Source organism: Neovison vison, chromosome 14 (assembly GCF_020171115.1).
Source record: "Neovison vison isolate M4711 chromosome 14, ASM_NN_V1, whole genome shotgun sequence".
Lineage (NCBI taxonomy): Eukaryota > Metazoa > Chordata > Mammalia > Carnivora > Mustelidae > Neogale > Neogale vison.
Window position 1 is genome coordinate 33,210,712 of NC_058104.1, and position 15,569 is coordinate 33,226,280.

Consider the following 15,569-nt stretch of genomic DNA (forward strand, 5'->3'; position numbering starts at 1 on the left):
TACTATGATGGCACATTTGGAATCAGAACCTAGGCTGCCCAGTTATTACTTAATACCTGCCCATAACACAGAAGTCATGATTCTATTCTATATTATGGAGAAAAACGCTGCCTAGAAGGCCCAGTTCTAACAGAACTTCCCTACCTGTGTGACAGAGTCACAGGCGGGCTGTGAGGCAGACAGCCTCAGAAGCTGATGCTCAGCCTCAGCCACAGTAGCCCCTTCTGTTTCCCTAACGGCCCCGAGAAAGGCCGGTTCCTACATGAGCCACTATGTGAACAGTGTCAGGCAACACACTTCCAGTCACATCTGTTTAGGCCTCAGTTTCTCCTCTGAAAATTTATGCAGCACAGGAATTCTTTGTCAAGCTACCAACATTCCTGAATTTCATTATTACAGGATTGTGACTGAGAGACTTAAGACTTTATGAAGTAAAAAGCTGAGACCACAGGTAAATATATTTACTGCTACTAAAGTAAAACGAAAAGATGAAGCATAGTTGGGATGCGGACTTGGGAGTTGGTTTCGTTCATGCACAACAGTGCATGAAACAGGGTCGGCAAACAATAAATATTTCATGAATGTTAAACAAACAAACAAAAAACAAAGACACTTTATGGATCCCAACTTTGGAAGAAAGGATTGCCTGACAATTATTTTTTATTTATCTTTGTTTCCCATGATGACCTCATGAGACCGCACAACATAGCTGACACTGGCAGGGGCGATGGAAAGAAAACGGAAGGCTACTTACTTACCAATAAGAAGGGAACCAACGCTTTCTTCCTGTGACTCTAACAGTCATTTCAATCCGATCCCCACAGCTGAACTGTGTCCTCTGCCCTTCCCAGCTTTCTCAGTCAGTAAGCTAACTGAAGGTAGGGGCCTCACATTTGCCCGTGCTCCTCAGAAGGTACTTCTTCCCTCCTTCCAAAGATTGCATGAAACGGAGGCAATGTGGGTTTTTTTTGTCAGTCTCTTTACATCTCCCTGAAAGAGGTGGAGCAAGGTATTTCAAACTTAGTTAGTTTTGCTCCAAAAAGGGACAGGCTGTAACTGTGTACAGGTCTGATGCCAGGAGGAAGCTTTTAGAAAATCACCTTCTTGCTTGATCCTCAAAATTCGTATTATTCTTTTTCATCAACAAAGATGAAGCAAACAGTTTCAGAGCTTTCTCTAGTGATTCCTGAAAAGCCAACCACTTTACACACTGCAATTGTCAGATGCTCCCTGGTTCACAAAATTACGCTGGTGATACAACTTTTTATTTCTTTGTGCATGGGGAAGTACCATAAAACCTGTTAAAAGATCTTTCTGGGAATCTTTTTAAAACATGCATTGTTTTAGTTCACTCACTGAGTATTATTAAAGCACTAGCGCAGCCTTCCTACTTTGTTTTCCACGTGAATACAGGGCTGTTTTCAAGGAGAAAGTAGCAGTAGAGCCCACTAGAGTCAGTCATCAAATCCTGGCTCAGCCACTCACCAGCTGCATAACCAAAAGGCAAATGATTTTTCTTAGCCTCAATTTCACTTCTAAATGTGAGGATACTATCTCCTTTCATAAGGATGCTGAAGGGATTAAATGCAGACTTATACTGTTCTAGTACACACTGATGAAGGCCTACTCCCATATTAGTTTTTAAATATCCTACACTTCATGAAGCCTCAGAGTTCCCATTCTGCCGCCCTGGTCCTTCTACTAAGTCCCACACATTTACCAAAATTCAAGAGCTAAAAGATTACTCTTAGCATATGAAACTTTTAGGACCCTACTCCAGTATGTGTTCTGAACCACTGGTAACCATTCATTATTAGTGATTAAATATTTAGAATATTCCCCATTGATTAGATTAAGTATATATAAAGCAGTGCCTGATACACAGTAGGTGCTCAAAGTTAGTCATCAGGATGTCTCCAATACGATTTCACATGCCCTGACTTAACAGCTTTTGAATATTTTGATCACCCCCCAGGAGCAATGGAGCTAAGCAATAAAATCACGTTCGACAAAAAAAAGAAATTGTGGGAACCTGGGTGGCGCAGTCAGCCGGGTGTCTGACTCTTGATTTCAGCTCAGGTCATGATCTCAGGGTCATGGTATCGAATCCTGTGTCTGGCTCCACACTCAGCACAGAGTCTGCTTGGGATTCTCTCTCCCTCTCCCTCTACCCTCTCCCGCTGGTTGTTGTTCTCTCTCTCTCTCAAATAAATAAAATAAATCTTTGAAAAAAAATTGTGAGGCTAGAACTGAGAAAGAATTAAAAAAAAAAAAAGAAAAGAACTGAGCAAGAATAATGGCTTCCAAATGTATCAAGGAACAAAAATGTGTTTTAAATGCTCACTCAATTTTCATTAAGAATTTTTAATTAGTCCAGAAAGAGAATAGCAGCAATAAACTATGCTTCCCCATGGGATTACCAGAAAATAACAAAAATATTCATCCACTATTCTCCATTCCTGTTTCCATCTCAGCCTCCTTCCACCTGTCCTCAGAGCTCTGGGGTTTGTTATTCTGTGGGATATAACCTGCTTATAAAATCACCTGAAGAGGGGCGCCTGGGTGGCTCAGTGGGTTAAAGCCTCTATCTTCAGCTCAGGTCATGATCCCAGAGTCCTGGGATCAAGCCCCGCATCGGGCTCTCTGCTCCACGGGGAGCCTGCTTCCTCCTGTCTCTCTCTCTCTACCTGCCTCTATGCCTACCTGTGATCTCTGTCTGTTGAATAAATAAAAATCTTAAATAAATAAATAAATAAATAAAATCACCTGAAGAAAGCACTAGCATGAGAAAGAGGAAGTGGGGGGAAGAGGAAGGGAGTGAAATGGTGGATGAGAGAGAGAGAGAGAGAGGTGTTAGCTGTCAAAAATTAACAGTGCTTATTCTTTTGCAAGGAATGTATAATGGAGAATGTTTCCAAAACAAGTCAGTGTCAGAGCTGAAAAGCAGTTTTTGAAAAATTACTTTACTTTTTATTTATTTATTTTTAAAGATTTTATTTATTTATTTCGCAGAGCTACAGCGAGAGTGAAAACACAAGCAGGGAGAGTGCAGGCTTCCCGCTGAGCAGGGAGCCCTATTCGGGGCTTGAGCCCAGGACCCTGGGATCATGACCTGAGCCGAAGGCAGATGCTTAACGACTGAGCCACCCAGGTGCCCCAAAAAATTACTTTCCTTAATCAAGTTCCCAAAGGCATTCTGAAGAGAGAATATTAACTCCTTCTCTTCCTTGATTATTATGTAAGGCCACAGGCATCTTAAAACGTATCCATTTATTCCTATACCTCACCATACATTTTTCAGCATTTCACTCCCCTGCTGTTTCAAGGAGATATTCATACATATTTTAAAGCATTTCAAATATTCAAATATGCATGCTCCTTAACAGTTTTTCAAAGTTCAAGTCACAAGGTAAGAATAAAACTTTCAAGAATTGCATTCTGTCTCGCATTATGCTGGTCCACATTTTCATTAGATGAGTTATGAATCCACTGTACCAGGAAATAAACATCGACTTGTCTCCATGTATGAAAGCTGGTCAAGAATTTAATTTATAAGGGGCGCCTGGGTAACGCAGTGGGTTGAGCCTCTGCCTTCAGCTCAGGTCATGATCTCAGGGTCCTGGGATCGAGCCCCACCATCAGGCTCTGTGCCCAGCAGGGAGCCTGCTTCCTCCCTCTCTGCCTGCCTCTCTGCCTACTTGTGATCTCTGTCTGTCAAATAAATAAATAAAATCTTAAAAAAAAAAAAAAAGAATTTATGATACTTTATAAGACCCCAACTTTTACACAAACTGTCTTACCACTGGGCGGAAGCAACATTAGTGTTATTTAACCAGAAATGGCAATAGCCTTAGAAAGAACAGCTCATTTATGCAGAATTCATAGAGGGTGCTGCAGCCTAACTAGTCATGCTCAGTCTGAACACTAAGATGGGGACTCCTGACAATCACAAAGACTCTAATAAAAATTCAAAATTCAGTCCCCCAGTCACAGCAGCCCTATTTCCTTCAAGTACTTGACAGCCAGAAGTGACCAGATCCGGGCCTGATAGAGACTCTACTACAGAAGGACAAAAAGTGACGTGGACCATAAAAACTGCAAGAGAAACTGCAATTCTTGGTTACGCAGAATCCCCTGATTTGTAAATGCTGCCAATGGGAAACGTAAAGGGTAACCAACACACTGTGTGGAGACCAAAGGAGACTGAGGAGACAGGACAACTAGATGCAGCTGTGTATCTGGTGTTGGATTTTAGAAATGAGTTAACGGAAGATAGAGGGAAATCTCAATAAAGTCTGGGGGTTCCATTAATACCAATATCAGTTTCTTAGTTTTGACAAAGGTGCCACAGAAATACAAGATGTCAATCATGGGAAAACTGAGTGAGGTGTATGTGGGAAAACTCCCTACTACCTTTTCAACTTTTCTGTAAGTCATAAATTATTCCAAAACCAAACATTTAGTAAACCTAATGACTGTGTGTGCCAAACCTGTCCCACAAATTTCCAGTTTGTAATCTCTAATCACCATGAACCCCAAATCACAAATAACACAGACATTATACACGGCACAAAAATAAATACATTTTCATACACCAGAATAATGTGGCCAGTCATGGAACTGCCATCGGAAAGGGTGGAGTAAAACAGCTGTCAAAGCAACAATACATTTTTGAAGAGACTTTCATACATTTAAGTAACCTAACATTCTCAGAACTCTGTCAAGTTTAAAATCAAGAAGATTCAAATACATTCATATTTTATGTACGGATGTAAAAGGATGATTTACATTTGGAAAGGATATAAACAGCAGGCATTCAAAGATCATGCTGGAGAAACAAACACCCACGAGCCAGTCAAAAGTCTAAGATGGACTATAATCAAGTGGCCCAAATTTAAGATACATCATAACATCCTAAGAAATCGGGAAGGGAGAATCCATGGCCATTGGAGTGACCCATCAGAAGATGAGCTCTGTGAGGTCTGGAAAGCCTAAAAGGCCTCCTTGGCTAAGAAAAAGAGACAGAAATAGGGATGAACACGAAAGAGATGAGAATGCTCTGAAAAGTATAAAGGAGTGAGGGACAACAGGCTGGTTAGATCACAGGAGGTCAGATTAAAGAGGGCCTTGAAAGCCAAGCAGAAGAGTTTGGTCTTGAAGCAGAGCAAAGGGACAACTTAACATCCCTGTAGAGGGGAGTGGTGTGTGAAAACTGAGCTTGAAGAAGATGAAATCTGGTCATGTTCCAACAAATTAATTCGGCAATGTTGCCCCCTACATCATTCTACACCCCTATAACTTTCTTACACGTCCAGATTCAAAGCCACATTTGAACTTTGATTCCCCCTTTGATCTCACCAGTTGCAATCCTGTGAATTCTAGACCTCCTACACCTTCCATCCGTCTCCCACCCCTGCTGCCAAGACCTCAGTTCAAATCGTCTTTACCCTTTCTATTCCCCCACTTCCCTCTCTGGTGCTGCACTCTGCTGGTGAACGCTAGACAGTACTGACAAAGAGAAGCTCCTAAGGCGTAGCTTATACCTGTGACCTTTGCTGGCTCACCACTCTCTTTTTCTACAACTCAAACTGGTAGTTTATTTTGATTCCAGTACAGTTCACGCACAGTGTTACACGAGTTTCAAGTGTATAATATAGTGATTCACCAATTTCATACATTACCCAGGCTGGCTCCTTTCTCTCTAACCAGTATGAAGCCCAACGATATCCCCCCACCTCCAGGCCTACATTCTGTCCCTTCCCCTCAACATCTCCACACTTATTCTCTGAATATTCCCTCTTCTTGTCCACCTGCTTCCTCTGCCCAGAGAGTGCCTTTCTTCTCTTTGCTCCATCTTTCAGCCAACACTTTCATCCACAGTGTCTGACAGCTTTTAAAAAAGAACAAAAAACCAACCCATGCCACTCTTCCGCTTAAACTCTTCAGTGGCTTCTAACTACCTAAAACACAGAAGTCTAAGTTCCTTAGTATACAGAGCATATAAGGCCTTCTCTTGACCTAACCCCTACTTATCTCTTCAGAAAAACCCTTCTACCCCATCCATTCATTGCTGGATATTTAAAGCTCTAGGACTATCCACTGCAAATACCACCACATTATTTCTTGTCTCTGTACCTTCAATCATGCTGATTGATCCCTCTGCCATTTCATCTCTTCTTGGATTGGCTGTTTGATCTTTTCAGATTCATAATCTCAAGGAGATTTTCCTTAACCCCCTGTGTCAAATAAGCTACTCGTTACTCCTCTGTGTTCCAGGACAACAACGGCATTTCTACCTGAAGCAAATCACATTATACTATACTGTGTTTAGGTGTTTCCCTCTACTGCCACTTTCTCCAGTAAAATATAAGCTAAGGCTGTTCTTGTTCACTCTTAGACACTTGCAGCTAATAAATGTTACTTTAACAAATGCTGACCTCAAATAAAATCAGGCAGTACTGAGCTGCATTTCTCAACCAAATGCAGAGGTCGTACTTCTGATATAGCTACACGTGAAAATTCAGGATCTTCAAGCCTAACAAGTTTAGCATCTGAGAGCCCTACACCTTTCATTACCAGGTAGTCAACTCTTGAGAGGGTGAAGAATTCCTGATTCAGGATCTGAGAGGAATGATGTTCCTGGTTCCTTAGCAACCTGAAGGCTCCTGCTTGATGGGTACTGGGAGCTGCTCAGCCTGGCAAAATGACCAGCAGGTCAGCAATCTACTATTCTCAGGAATTAAATACAGAGTGGGTATCAGGTCTGCCTCCAGGAAGGAGTGGGGGACAACTGTTTACAGAGACCAAGGAATAAAGCAAGAGATGAGGTAACAGTCCCAGAGATAACCCCAGATAAGAAGACTTTTTTACACAGAAGACTGAAGGGAAGGTACTTGTGCTCAAAGACTCAAATCAAGGTAGTATGTCAAGAAGTGGTGCGCATCCTAGGAGACAGTGTAAGGTAGGTCTCAAGGCAGCATATTTTGAAAGCAGTAATATAGTAAACCATTAACCCCAAGAGATGACTCCAAGGTGTGTCACTGAAGAAGTCTGTCCCCACCCCTCTGTTCTTTCACGCTCTTGGCTCTCCCAATCCTGGAGGTGAATAAAAATGCATATCAACAACCTTGCTTTAATGAAAAAAAAAAAAAAGATAAAAATAGCTTTAAACAACGTACCTTTGATTTTTTGTTCAGTGGCCTAAAATAAAAACAAACAAACAAAAAACAATGTAAATATGAAACTGAAAGATATGGATTGTTATGATAAAATGTTAATATATTACTATTATACAAGACATATACACTTTTATTAAATAAGGAATTTGTCATTTAGGTGAACTGCATAGGAAAAGATATGCAAAGAAAGCATGCTTTTCCCACAGATGTGCCCCATTGTCCCTGATACAATGTTTATTAATAAAGAATGTTTGAAATGTTTCTTTAGATACAGATCAGAGAAGACATCATTGAATGACATTTAATAATAAAAAAATGGCACTGCACATTTCTCATTACTTAATTTTTAAATGAATTTCCTATAACTATCACCTCTAACATTTAATGGATCTATTGAGTTTTGCATAAGTTTAAATGGTTTCAAAAATTCTTATTTCAATGATAAAAAAATAAATTAAGTTTTCTGGAAGAAAAGCTGAATATAACCACTTGGCCAAATCAGTAATAAATTTAACTCCTGGAGGTTAGGCTGCTCTTTCAGTTAAACGTAGTTAACTTTTAAGTATTTTTGAGTGGGGAAAAAAATTTCAAACATATCTGTCACTTCTGACACATCTGATAATTCATTAAAATTACTGTGTTCAGAAGCCAAACTGACACCAACCCTGCTTTGCCATACTTGCCCCATTGTCCACCGTCTCTGACATAGTAAGAGCAAAGCTGCCTCAAGATACCTCACTGAAACCTCAAGGGCCCCAAAAAGAAAGAACAGATTACAGACAGAGGCCACAAGCATAAATCAACTTTTTAGTTAAGGCCAATTGCATGGGAGTCCTAAAAATAAAAGATACAGGGACAGGCAGGGAGGTAACGGAAAGACTGAATAATTCGTAGCCAATAACCAGGAATTGTTCCTAAATAAAGATAAAGCTTTCCTTAAGTGCCATGGGGCACAATAATTTTTCTTACTCATATTAAATTATTGTTACCTAAAATAGCATTTTTTGAATTTGATCATTATAGAACTAGATGGTAAAGGACTCTATGGCAATTACTCTAATCCTCAAGCCCTACCAAACAATCTTTCCCTAGTGAGCCAGAGTCAGTCCAGACAGTGAGCAACTTAACTTTACCAAGTTTTAGAGCACTAGTGTTATGCTAAATAATGGAGGCCCATCTTTTACTTCATATGGATCAAAAATTAAAAAAACAAAAACAAAAACAAAAAAAACTGATGGAAGGACAATGGCAAAAGACCAGATAACTAGCTAAAACACTTATTTTACTTCTGGAGAAATTGTTTTTAAAATCTGATGGTAGATGATCAGTTTTATTAGAGAGACCTTGGTATATGAATACATTATGAGAAGTACCATGGCAAACAACAAAATACATAATTTTCTGAAGCCAAAACATTATAGTACAAAAATTATTTTACATGATGAAAATCTTTTTTTTTTTTTAACTCTTTCCTAGTCTCTTCCACAGTTTACTTCAAACGGAAACTAAGTTACAATACACAGAAGCCTTGATCACATTATTCCCCAGAGAGACTATATTGCTTTCACTGGCCTTAACATAAAGGATATGTAGTCTCCAACTCCTCCAGAAAAACAACTCCAAAACAAGTCCACATTGCTTCAGAACAACAGTCTACTCATTCAGTACTCTGTCATCCACAGAGAATGACACAGAGAAGACATCTAAAGGTGTCTGCCTGTCAGAATACTGACGAATATACTGAAGGAATTTAACAGAACCCAAGAGCTCCTGACAGATTAAGAGGAAACAGAACTCAGCAAGTGCCAGTTCTTTAAAATAAGGCTTTGTGGGTTGGTCCAGGAACCTAGTATATTTCTCAAACTGTTCAAAAGATAATTTTCCTAACAGGATCAGTGATTTTATGAGTGTCTGTCTGTCTACATTGTTCAAAATGGCAGCCCTGTCCACATGTGGCTACTGACCCCTGAAGTAAACCGAGTGTAAACTGCTTTGTGTAAAATAGCAGTTTTGTACTTTTTGTTACTTAAAAAAGGTAAACTATCATTAATAATATCTGAGACTGATTACATGTTAGACTAGTAATGTTTTATATATATTTGCTTATATAAAATATGTTAAAACTGAGTTCAAATTTCCTTTTTACTTTTACATGACCTTGTCATTCAAACCCTCTGGGTCTCAGTTTCCCAGTTCCTCAAATGGGAGTTTTGGGAGACGACTGCTTATCATTCAGGGCTATTATGGGGCTCAAGTACAACACAGAAAGATTTTTTCTTTACAGTATTACTCAAATGTGAGATTATCACTGTAGACCCTCTTGTGTAACAGAATTAAAGGATTCTGTCACATCTATAAAAATTTTTCCATATTGAGTATCTTTTTCTTAAAAACAAAAACAAAAAACAGAGGCGCCTGAGTGGCTGTCGGTGGAGTATCCACCTCTTGATTTCAGGGTCATGAGTCTGAGCCCCATGTTGGGCACAGAGCCTGCTTATTATCAAAAAAAAAAGAAAGAAAAGAAAAGAAAAAAAAAAAAAAAAAAAGCCTGAGCTGTGATTCCACAAGCAACTACTACAACCGCCTCACTTCATGAAGGAAGCTATTAGACAAGCGGCAAACACACAATATGCCACCTTTTCTGTCCGACTCCGCACCACTTTCCCCTAAGCTCCCTACGTGTGGGTACCTGAGTGCCCAAGAGCTCAGTGTCCGAAGTCGGACTCTGAATCCTGGCTCCACCATTTAACACCTGATGTGACCTTGACTAAAATTAACTTCTCTAAACCAAAGTTTCCTCATCTGTAGGACAGGAACAAAAACACCTCCCCCAGAGCTGTCGTGAGCCTAGAAGGATCTAAATCATGAAGAGCTGGGGGGAGAGTGGCCCTTAAGGACCCGCCGGGCACGCAGGAAGCATGCAAGAGGTCTTAGCCACTGCGGCTGTCACCAGCCGCGATGGCCAATACCCTGGCTCGGTCCTTTCTCCCTGGGAAATGGCCCAACTCAAACACACTCCAGGTTCCCAAGTCCAGTTTTTTTTTTTTTTCTCTTTTCCTAATCATCTACCATATATTCACAGTGCCAGGTATTACAAACTAACATCAGGAAAAAAGAATTGATGGCCTATTTTAAATGAGATAATTAGGGGTCAGAAAGCTTTTCTAGGATTTCTTCACAAGCAGCACTCAGCCTAAACCTCAGGCCGGCTATATACAGTGTTGGTTTTTTTGGTTTTTTGTTTTTTTTTTTTTTAAAAAAAAAAAGGGAACCGAGACCAAGTGGAGACTAGTCAACTGAAATCCTGTGAACACTTGACTGCCCTGCTCTAGGCCTGATTATGTTAACCACCCAGGCTACTGAGAAACTTTCACTCATTAAGCTGCTGAATAGGGTCCTCACGACAACATGGACTTTGGGAGACATGATGACTGACAGTAAAATTTCTGAGAAGGGGACTGAAAGTTGGAGGTTTTCTATAACGTAGTCTCACTTAAACCCAAACTGAGTACATTTAAATCCACAAAGCCTGTAACAATCCCCTCAGCTCCTAACACAGTAACAAAAATAGTCATGAACACGGACTTAAAACATTCTGAACTCTAAAAGATCCCTATTTGTATTGTTGCTTCCCTCCGGCCCCTCAACCATTATATGCTTTCTAGGAACTACAATTACATGCTTAAAGTAAAGGTTATACTAAATTATCCCTCTATAATTAACCTATTTCTCAACCTTCTTTTCCCTTCATTACATTTCTCTCAAGATTCCTTCTACAAATTTCTTCTAAAAACAGAACCTGGAGATTAACAAGCTACTGGTACCTCTGTTGCCCTTTTTAAGCGCAGAAATTACATTCCCATACTGTAACAAATTATTTCGTAAGCCCTGGAATTAGGAGATAAGTAAACAGCCCTCTTAGATATGAAACAGAAAGCTTTTCAAAACACAGAACTAAAAATAAAGCCGTCCAGTCACTGATCTCATTGTGAGAGATGTGCCCAGGCTGAAATATAATGAAAAGCATGTAATTTTCATGTAAAATATCTTCAAAGAGGAATTTAGATACTTAAAATTTATATTTAAGTAGACAAAAAACTACCATAGTAAAAACATTACAATGAGCCTCACTGGTGTCTCATCATTTATAGAAGGAGCCGTGCTACCTGGTTTTTATTTAAAATAGAAAATAACCTGTGGTCTGAATATGAATTCCTTAAAAAAATACAAAGTGGACACTAGGGACCATGCTTCTGTACACACAGAAAAAAGACTTGTTAAATGCCTTACAGAAATAACCACGATAATATTATTTGTGGCTTTAAAGTTCACCTTTAGGTTGTGAAAACTAAAGCAGAAAGTATAAAGAATAGATAGGGGCGCCCAGCTGGCTCAGTTGGTGGAATGTGCGACTCTGAATCTTGGTGTTGTAAAATCAATCCCTAGATGCAGTGGAGAGATTACTCAAAAACAAAATCTTTAAAAAAAAAAAAAAGTACAAAGGACAACACGATGGCATGGCACCTAATTTTGGAAAAGTGTTGGGCAGCGTGGGTGGTTGGGGTCTAATCAGCTTCCCATCCTATTCCTAGTTCTGTCACCCTGACAAAACCATGGTTGGCCTCTTCAACTTATTTTAATGCTTGACTTCTTTCTATCTAAAATGAATAGATCAGAATAGATAGTTACCTGAAATCTTTTTCAGGAATAAAAATATATAGGTTTTTAACATGTGCATACATTACATGAAACCTGCAGATTGTTTTTACTGTAGTGAGTTTATGTTCCAACATTCGTATAAATGGGCCTGCCTACCTGTCTTATGTAGATGTCTGCCACCTACCCGCATACACCTGCTGGCTCCTACTACAGCCAAAAACAAGCTTGAGGAAACTTGTCTTAAAACTCTTGTGACTCACTATCTTTCATATGGTCTGTAAGTGTGCCATCTTGGGATTCTTTCTTGTTTTGTTTTTTTAATAGCTATTTGGTAACAACCTATGGAAATACCAGCTGTCCTTGCTACACCAAAGTGTGTTACTCAAATTCAGTTGTAAGCTGATTATTTGGAATTTGAAGAACACTCTTATTTACAGTAGCAGTCTACTCTACTACACTTAGTATTTATTAGAGGCATTAAACTTCCTTTATATTGTGTTCAGTGGCCAGGGTGCCTGGGTGGCTCTGTCAGTTAAGCCCCTGCCTATAGCTCAGGTCATGATCTCAGGGTCAGGGGATGGAGCACCACAGGCAGCTCCCTGCTCAGCCGAGAGTCTGCTTCTCCCTCTGTCCCTCCCCACCCCAACTTGTGCTTGCTCTCTCTCAAAGAAGTAAATAAAATCTTTAAAAAATAAAAAAATATATATATTGTGTTCGATGATTAAATATTACTGTGTCTACAGGATACACAGGATCTAGCAAAAGAAGAAAACACTCCCCGTTATCCCTAAGCCTCTGTGATGATTCCAGTAGGACATGGTTAAGGTGAGAGACTGGAACCGGGTGAGGCAGAGTTGGAGTGGGAGAGTATAAAAAGCTGTCATTTCAGATCTGGTGAGAGGCTAAATGGCACAAAGTCATCATTCACATGTTAAAGATACTGACTTGGTGAGTCAGAGATTTAGTTATCAGAAAATATAAAGATGAACCTTGGCAATTACAGCCATTATTTGTATATGTTATAACCTTAAAAAATTTACTCACATCACACATTTTAAAAATGTAACTTTTAAAGAAATCATTTGAGCAATGACCTCCCTTTCTCAAAACTTTCTCAGTAAATAGGGTAAATCCTAAATAAACAGACTTCATTATATAGTACCTAAGGCTTCTTCTCTAGCCTTTCGCAGACATCCTAACTTTCAAGCTACATACGGAATTCCTAACCCTAACCCTAACCGGCTAACACGACACTCAGATGCTTGCCAAACCACCGTTTCTACATAAAGTACACCTAAGCATCTTCTTCAACAAGTCTCTGAAGTTTCTTAGAAGCTCTCTTCAATCAGTAAATCGCCTTCACAGCACAGACCAAGAGTTTCATAAGCCTCCCCCAACCTTAACTTACAGAGTATACAATTTTTTCCACACCACAAATCCCAGCTCAAGACTGATCACATTGCAAAGACCAGCCTGTACCAACATGCCTCTGACAAAGGTCTATGGCATCATCAGTGCCAAAACTCTATACTAGAAACCTATTCTAAACCCTGACTATGACAATGCATCCCTCCCAGTCACTCCTGAGAGCGAGCAAAAGGCTAAATGCTAGAGCCACCTATCACCTCTACCCTTTCCATCGTCCAATGCCCCTCGCCTCCCACCCTGTAAGTACTTGCTGGTCACGCTGTCAGCTCAGCACTCCAGGAGGAAATTTTCTTTATCCCTTTCTATTCCCTTACCTGGTTAACTCCTCCCAAGATGTACTCCTGTCACTCAATCTGAAATGGAAGCATCAACGGAAGTCACTCTCCCTTCATATTCTCCCAACAAACTCGGTGGGCTCTTGCCAGTCCCTGCACCAGCATCTGAGCCTCTAATTTCTACCTCTTCCAATTCAATCCCACGGTTGGCTAAGACAAACATTCCCAAGCACAAACTTTTACATCAGTCTACTGAAATGTCTTTGGTGTTTTCCCCAACACTCAATGGCTGAAACCAGGAGAAGAGTCCATAGCCAGCACCAACCCTCTGCAGTCTCATCCGGACACTTCTGCCCTTGGCGTCCCACTCCCACCAAACAAAACCCATACTCCTATAAGGCTGCGGGCGCTGGCTGCGGATTTTACTCTGCGTGGAATCCCTTTCTATTCCACTCCTTGTTCACTTGGCTAATTTCTACTCTAAGAAAATTTTCCCTTCCGATGGTCCCATTCCAGGCTGAGTCAAGCAGTTCTCTGTCTTCAACAGCTCCCCACCTACCACAGATTTGGACGCTGTGTTTTTCCCTGTTAAATAATGTGAAGAAAAGTGTACAGCTGTAATACAGCGCCTGGCACATAAGAGGCATAGGTCAGAAATTAAAGTCAGAACTGCCATTGATACAGAAGTGGAACAGTGATTTCACTGGGTCATTTAGAACATTTTTAAGGTCCTTGAAATGTTGATACAGTAGGAGGTGAGTGCCCAGCACTGTCATCAGGATTGTTAATTTATAAAAAAAACAAAAACAAAAACAAAAACAAAAAAACTTTATAATTATGAACATAATCTTTCCTTTTCTATGATTTGTACTGTTTTGGTTAACAGTTTCTGACAGTGGATGGGGCTAGAGATCTTCTGCAGCAAATTATGTCTTAGGCTTATTTTCAAATATCTTACTGTAAACAGCAAATTCTTGAAATCAGCCCAGGTACTAAACAGAAAGTAGAAAGGAAACTGACACTTTATTTCCTATTACGTGCATTATGTGTATTACGTTATCTCGTTTAATTAAATTCTCCTCTGACAAAACATAAGGAAACTAAGGCCCAGAAAGGCTAAACAAAGCTGAAGGACACACCGTGTAGCACGCCCTGTGGGAGAGCCAGATTTCAATGCAGCTGCAAATTGCTCGCTCTTCTCACATATAGAGAGATGCATATATTATGAAAACCTAGGAAGAGCTGATTGAAAGATAAAGACCTATATAAACCACTTACCTTTGAAAAACCTACCAGCAAGATTAAATAACTATGCATTAAATTGTATATACTTGGCAAAAGTTACTACATATGCATAATCAAAAACATTAAATATTAAAATGAATCTCCACTGAAATTAAAACATTCAATCAAATGCTTTTAAAAAATCCAATTAGTTTTCTTTTTAAATCTGTTTAGACCGCTTAACATAGAGAGTTGATACATATATACTACCTTCTTTTGAGCAGCTTCCTTCTTTTTCTTGTCGTCTTTTTTCTTTTTCTTTTCTTCCATCAACTGTTCTTCTTCTTGCACTAAATCCCTGAACCACACAGTTGCAATTAACGTTCCCAAAATGTATTAAGAAATAAAAATAATGTTGCATACAGATTCATTTTCACTCTTATTAGAAGACATGGCAATTTACTCTTTTTATCATTCATCAAAATAAAACCCAGTTTGCAACCTCCATCTAACTCTGGAGACACTACTTAGTACTCTGCTTTAGGAAGTCAAAGTAGCAGAGCTTTGAGCTTCATGTTATGTCATGGAAGACAACCTAAAATTAGCAAATTTTACTCTGGGAAACAAGCTATACTCTCTGATTCTAAAATGTAAACACTGTGTGAGCCAGAGTTACCTTGCTTCTGGCCCCAACTATCAATTATTGGCTAGTAGCAATGCCTCAGACCTCCCCACCATCCTCTCTGCCCAGGTATCCGGGGTACTGTTGGCTTTCCTTGCCCTAAAAAGCTTTATTAACTATTTT

At 39.7% G+C, this 15,569-nt stretch overlaps 1 protein-coding gene across 8 annotated transcripts in view; it reads right to left on the minus strand.

The window, feature by feature from the left end:
* TNRC6A (trinucleotide repeat containing adaptor 6A) overlaps positions 1-15,569 on the minus strand; it is a 164,159-nt gene that overhangs the window by 64,434 nt on the left and 84,156 nt on the right. For 6 of the 8 annotated variants that reach the window (XM_044234021.1, XM_044234022.1, XM_044234019.1 and 3 more), the window contains 2 exons: positions 15,035-15,122; positions 7,179-7,200 (listed from right to left, as the gene is read on the minus strand). In XM_044234021.1, coding sequence (XP_044089956.1) covers positions 7,179-7,200; positions 15,035-15,094 — 82 coding nt within the window. In that variant the 5' untranslated portion in view covers positions 15,095-15,122. Of the gene's footprint in view, positions 1-7,013; positions 7,096-7,178; positions 7,201-13,579; positions 13,619-14,679; positions 14,785-15,034; positions 15,123-15,569 lie in introns of those variants that run through there. The other 2 variants (XM_044234018.1, XM_044234024.1) reach the window with 2 other exon arrangements.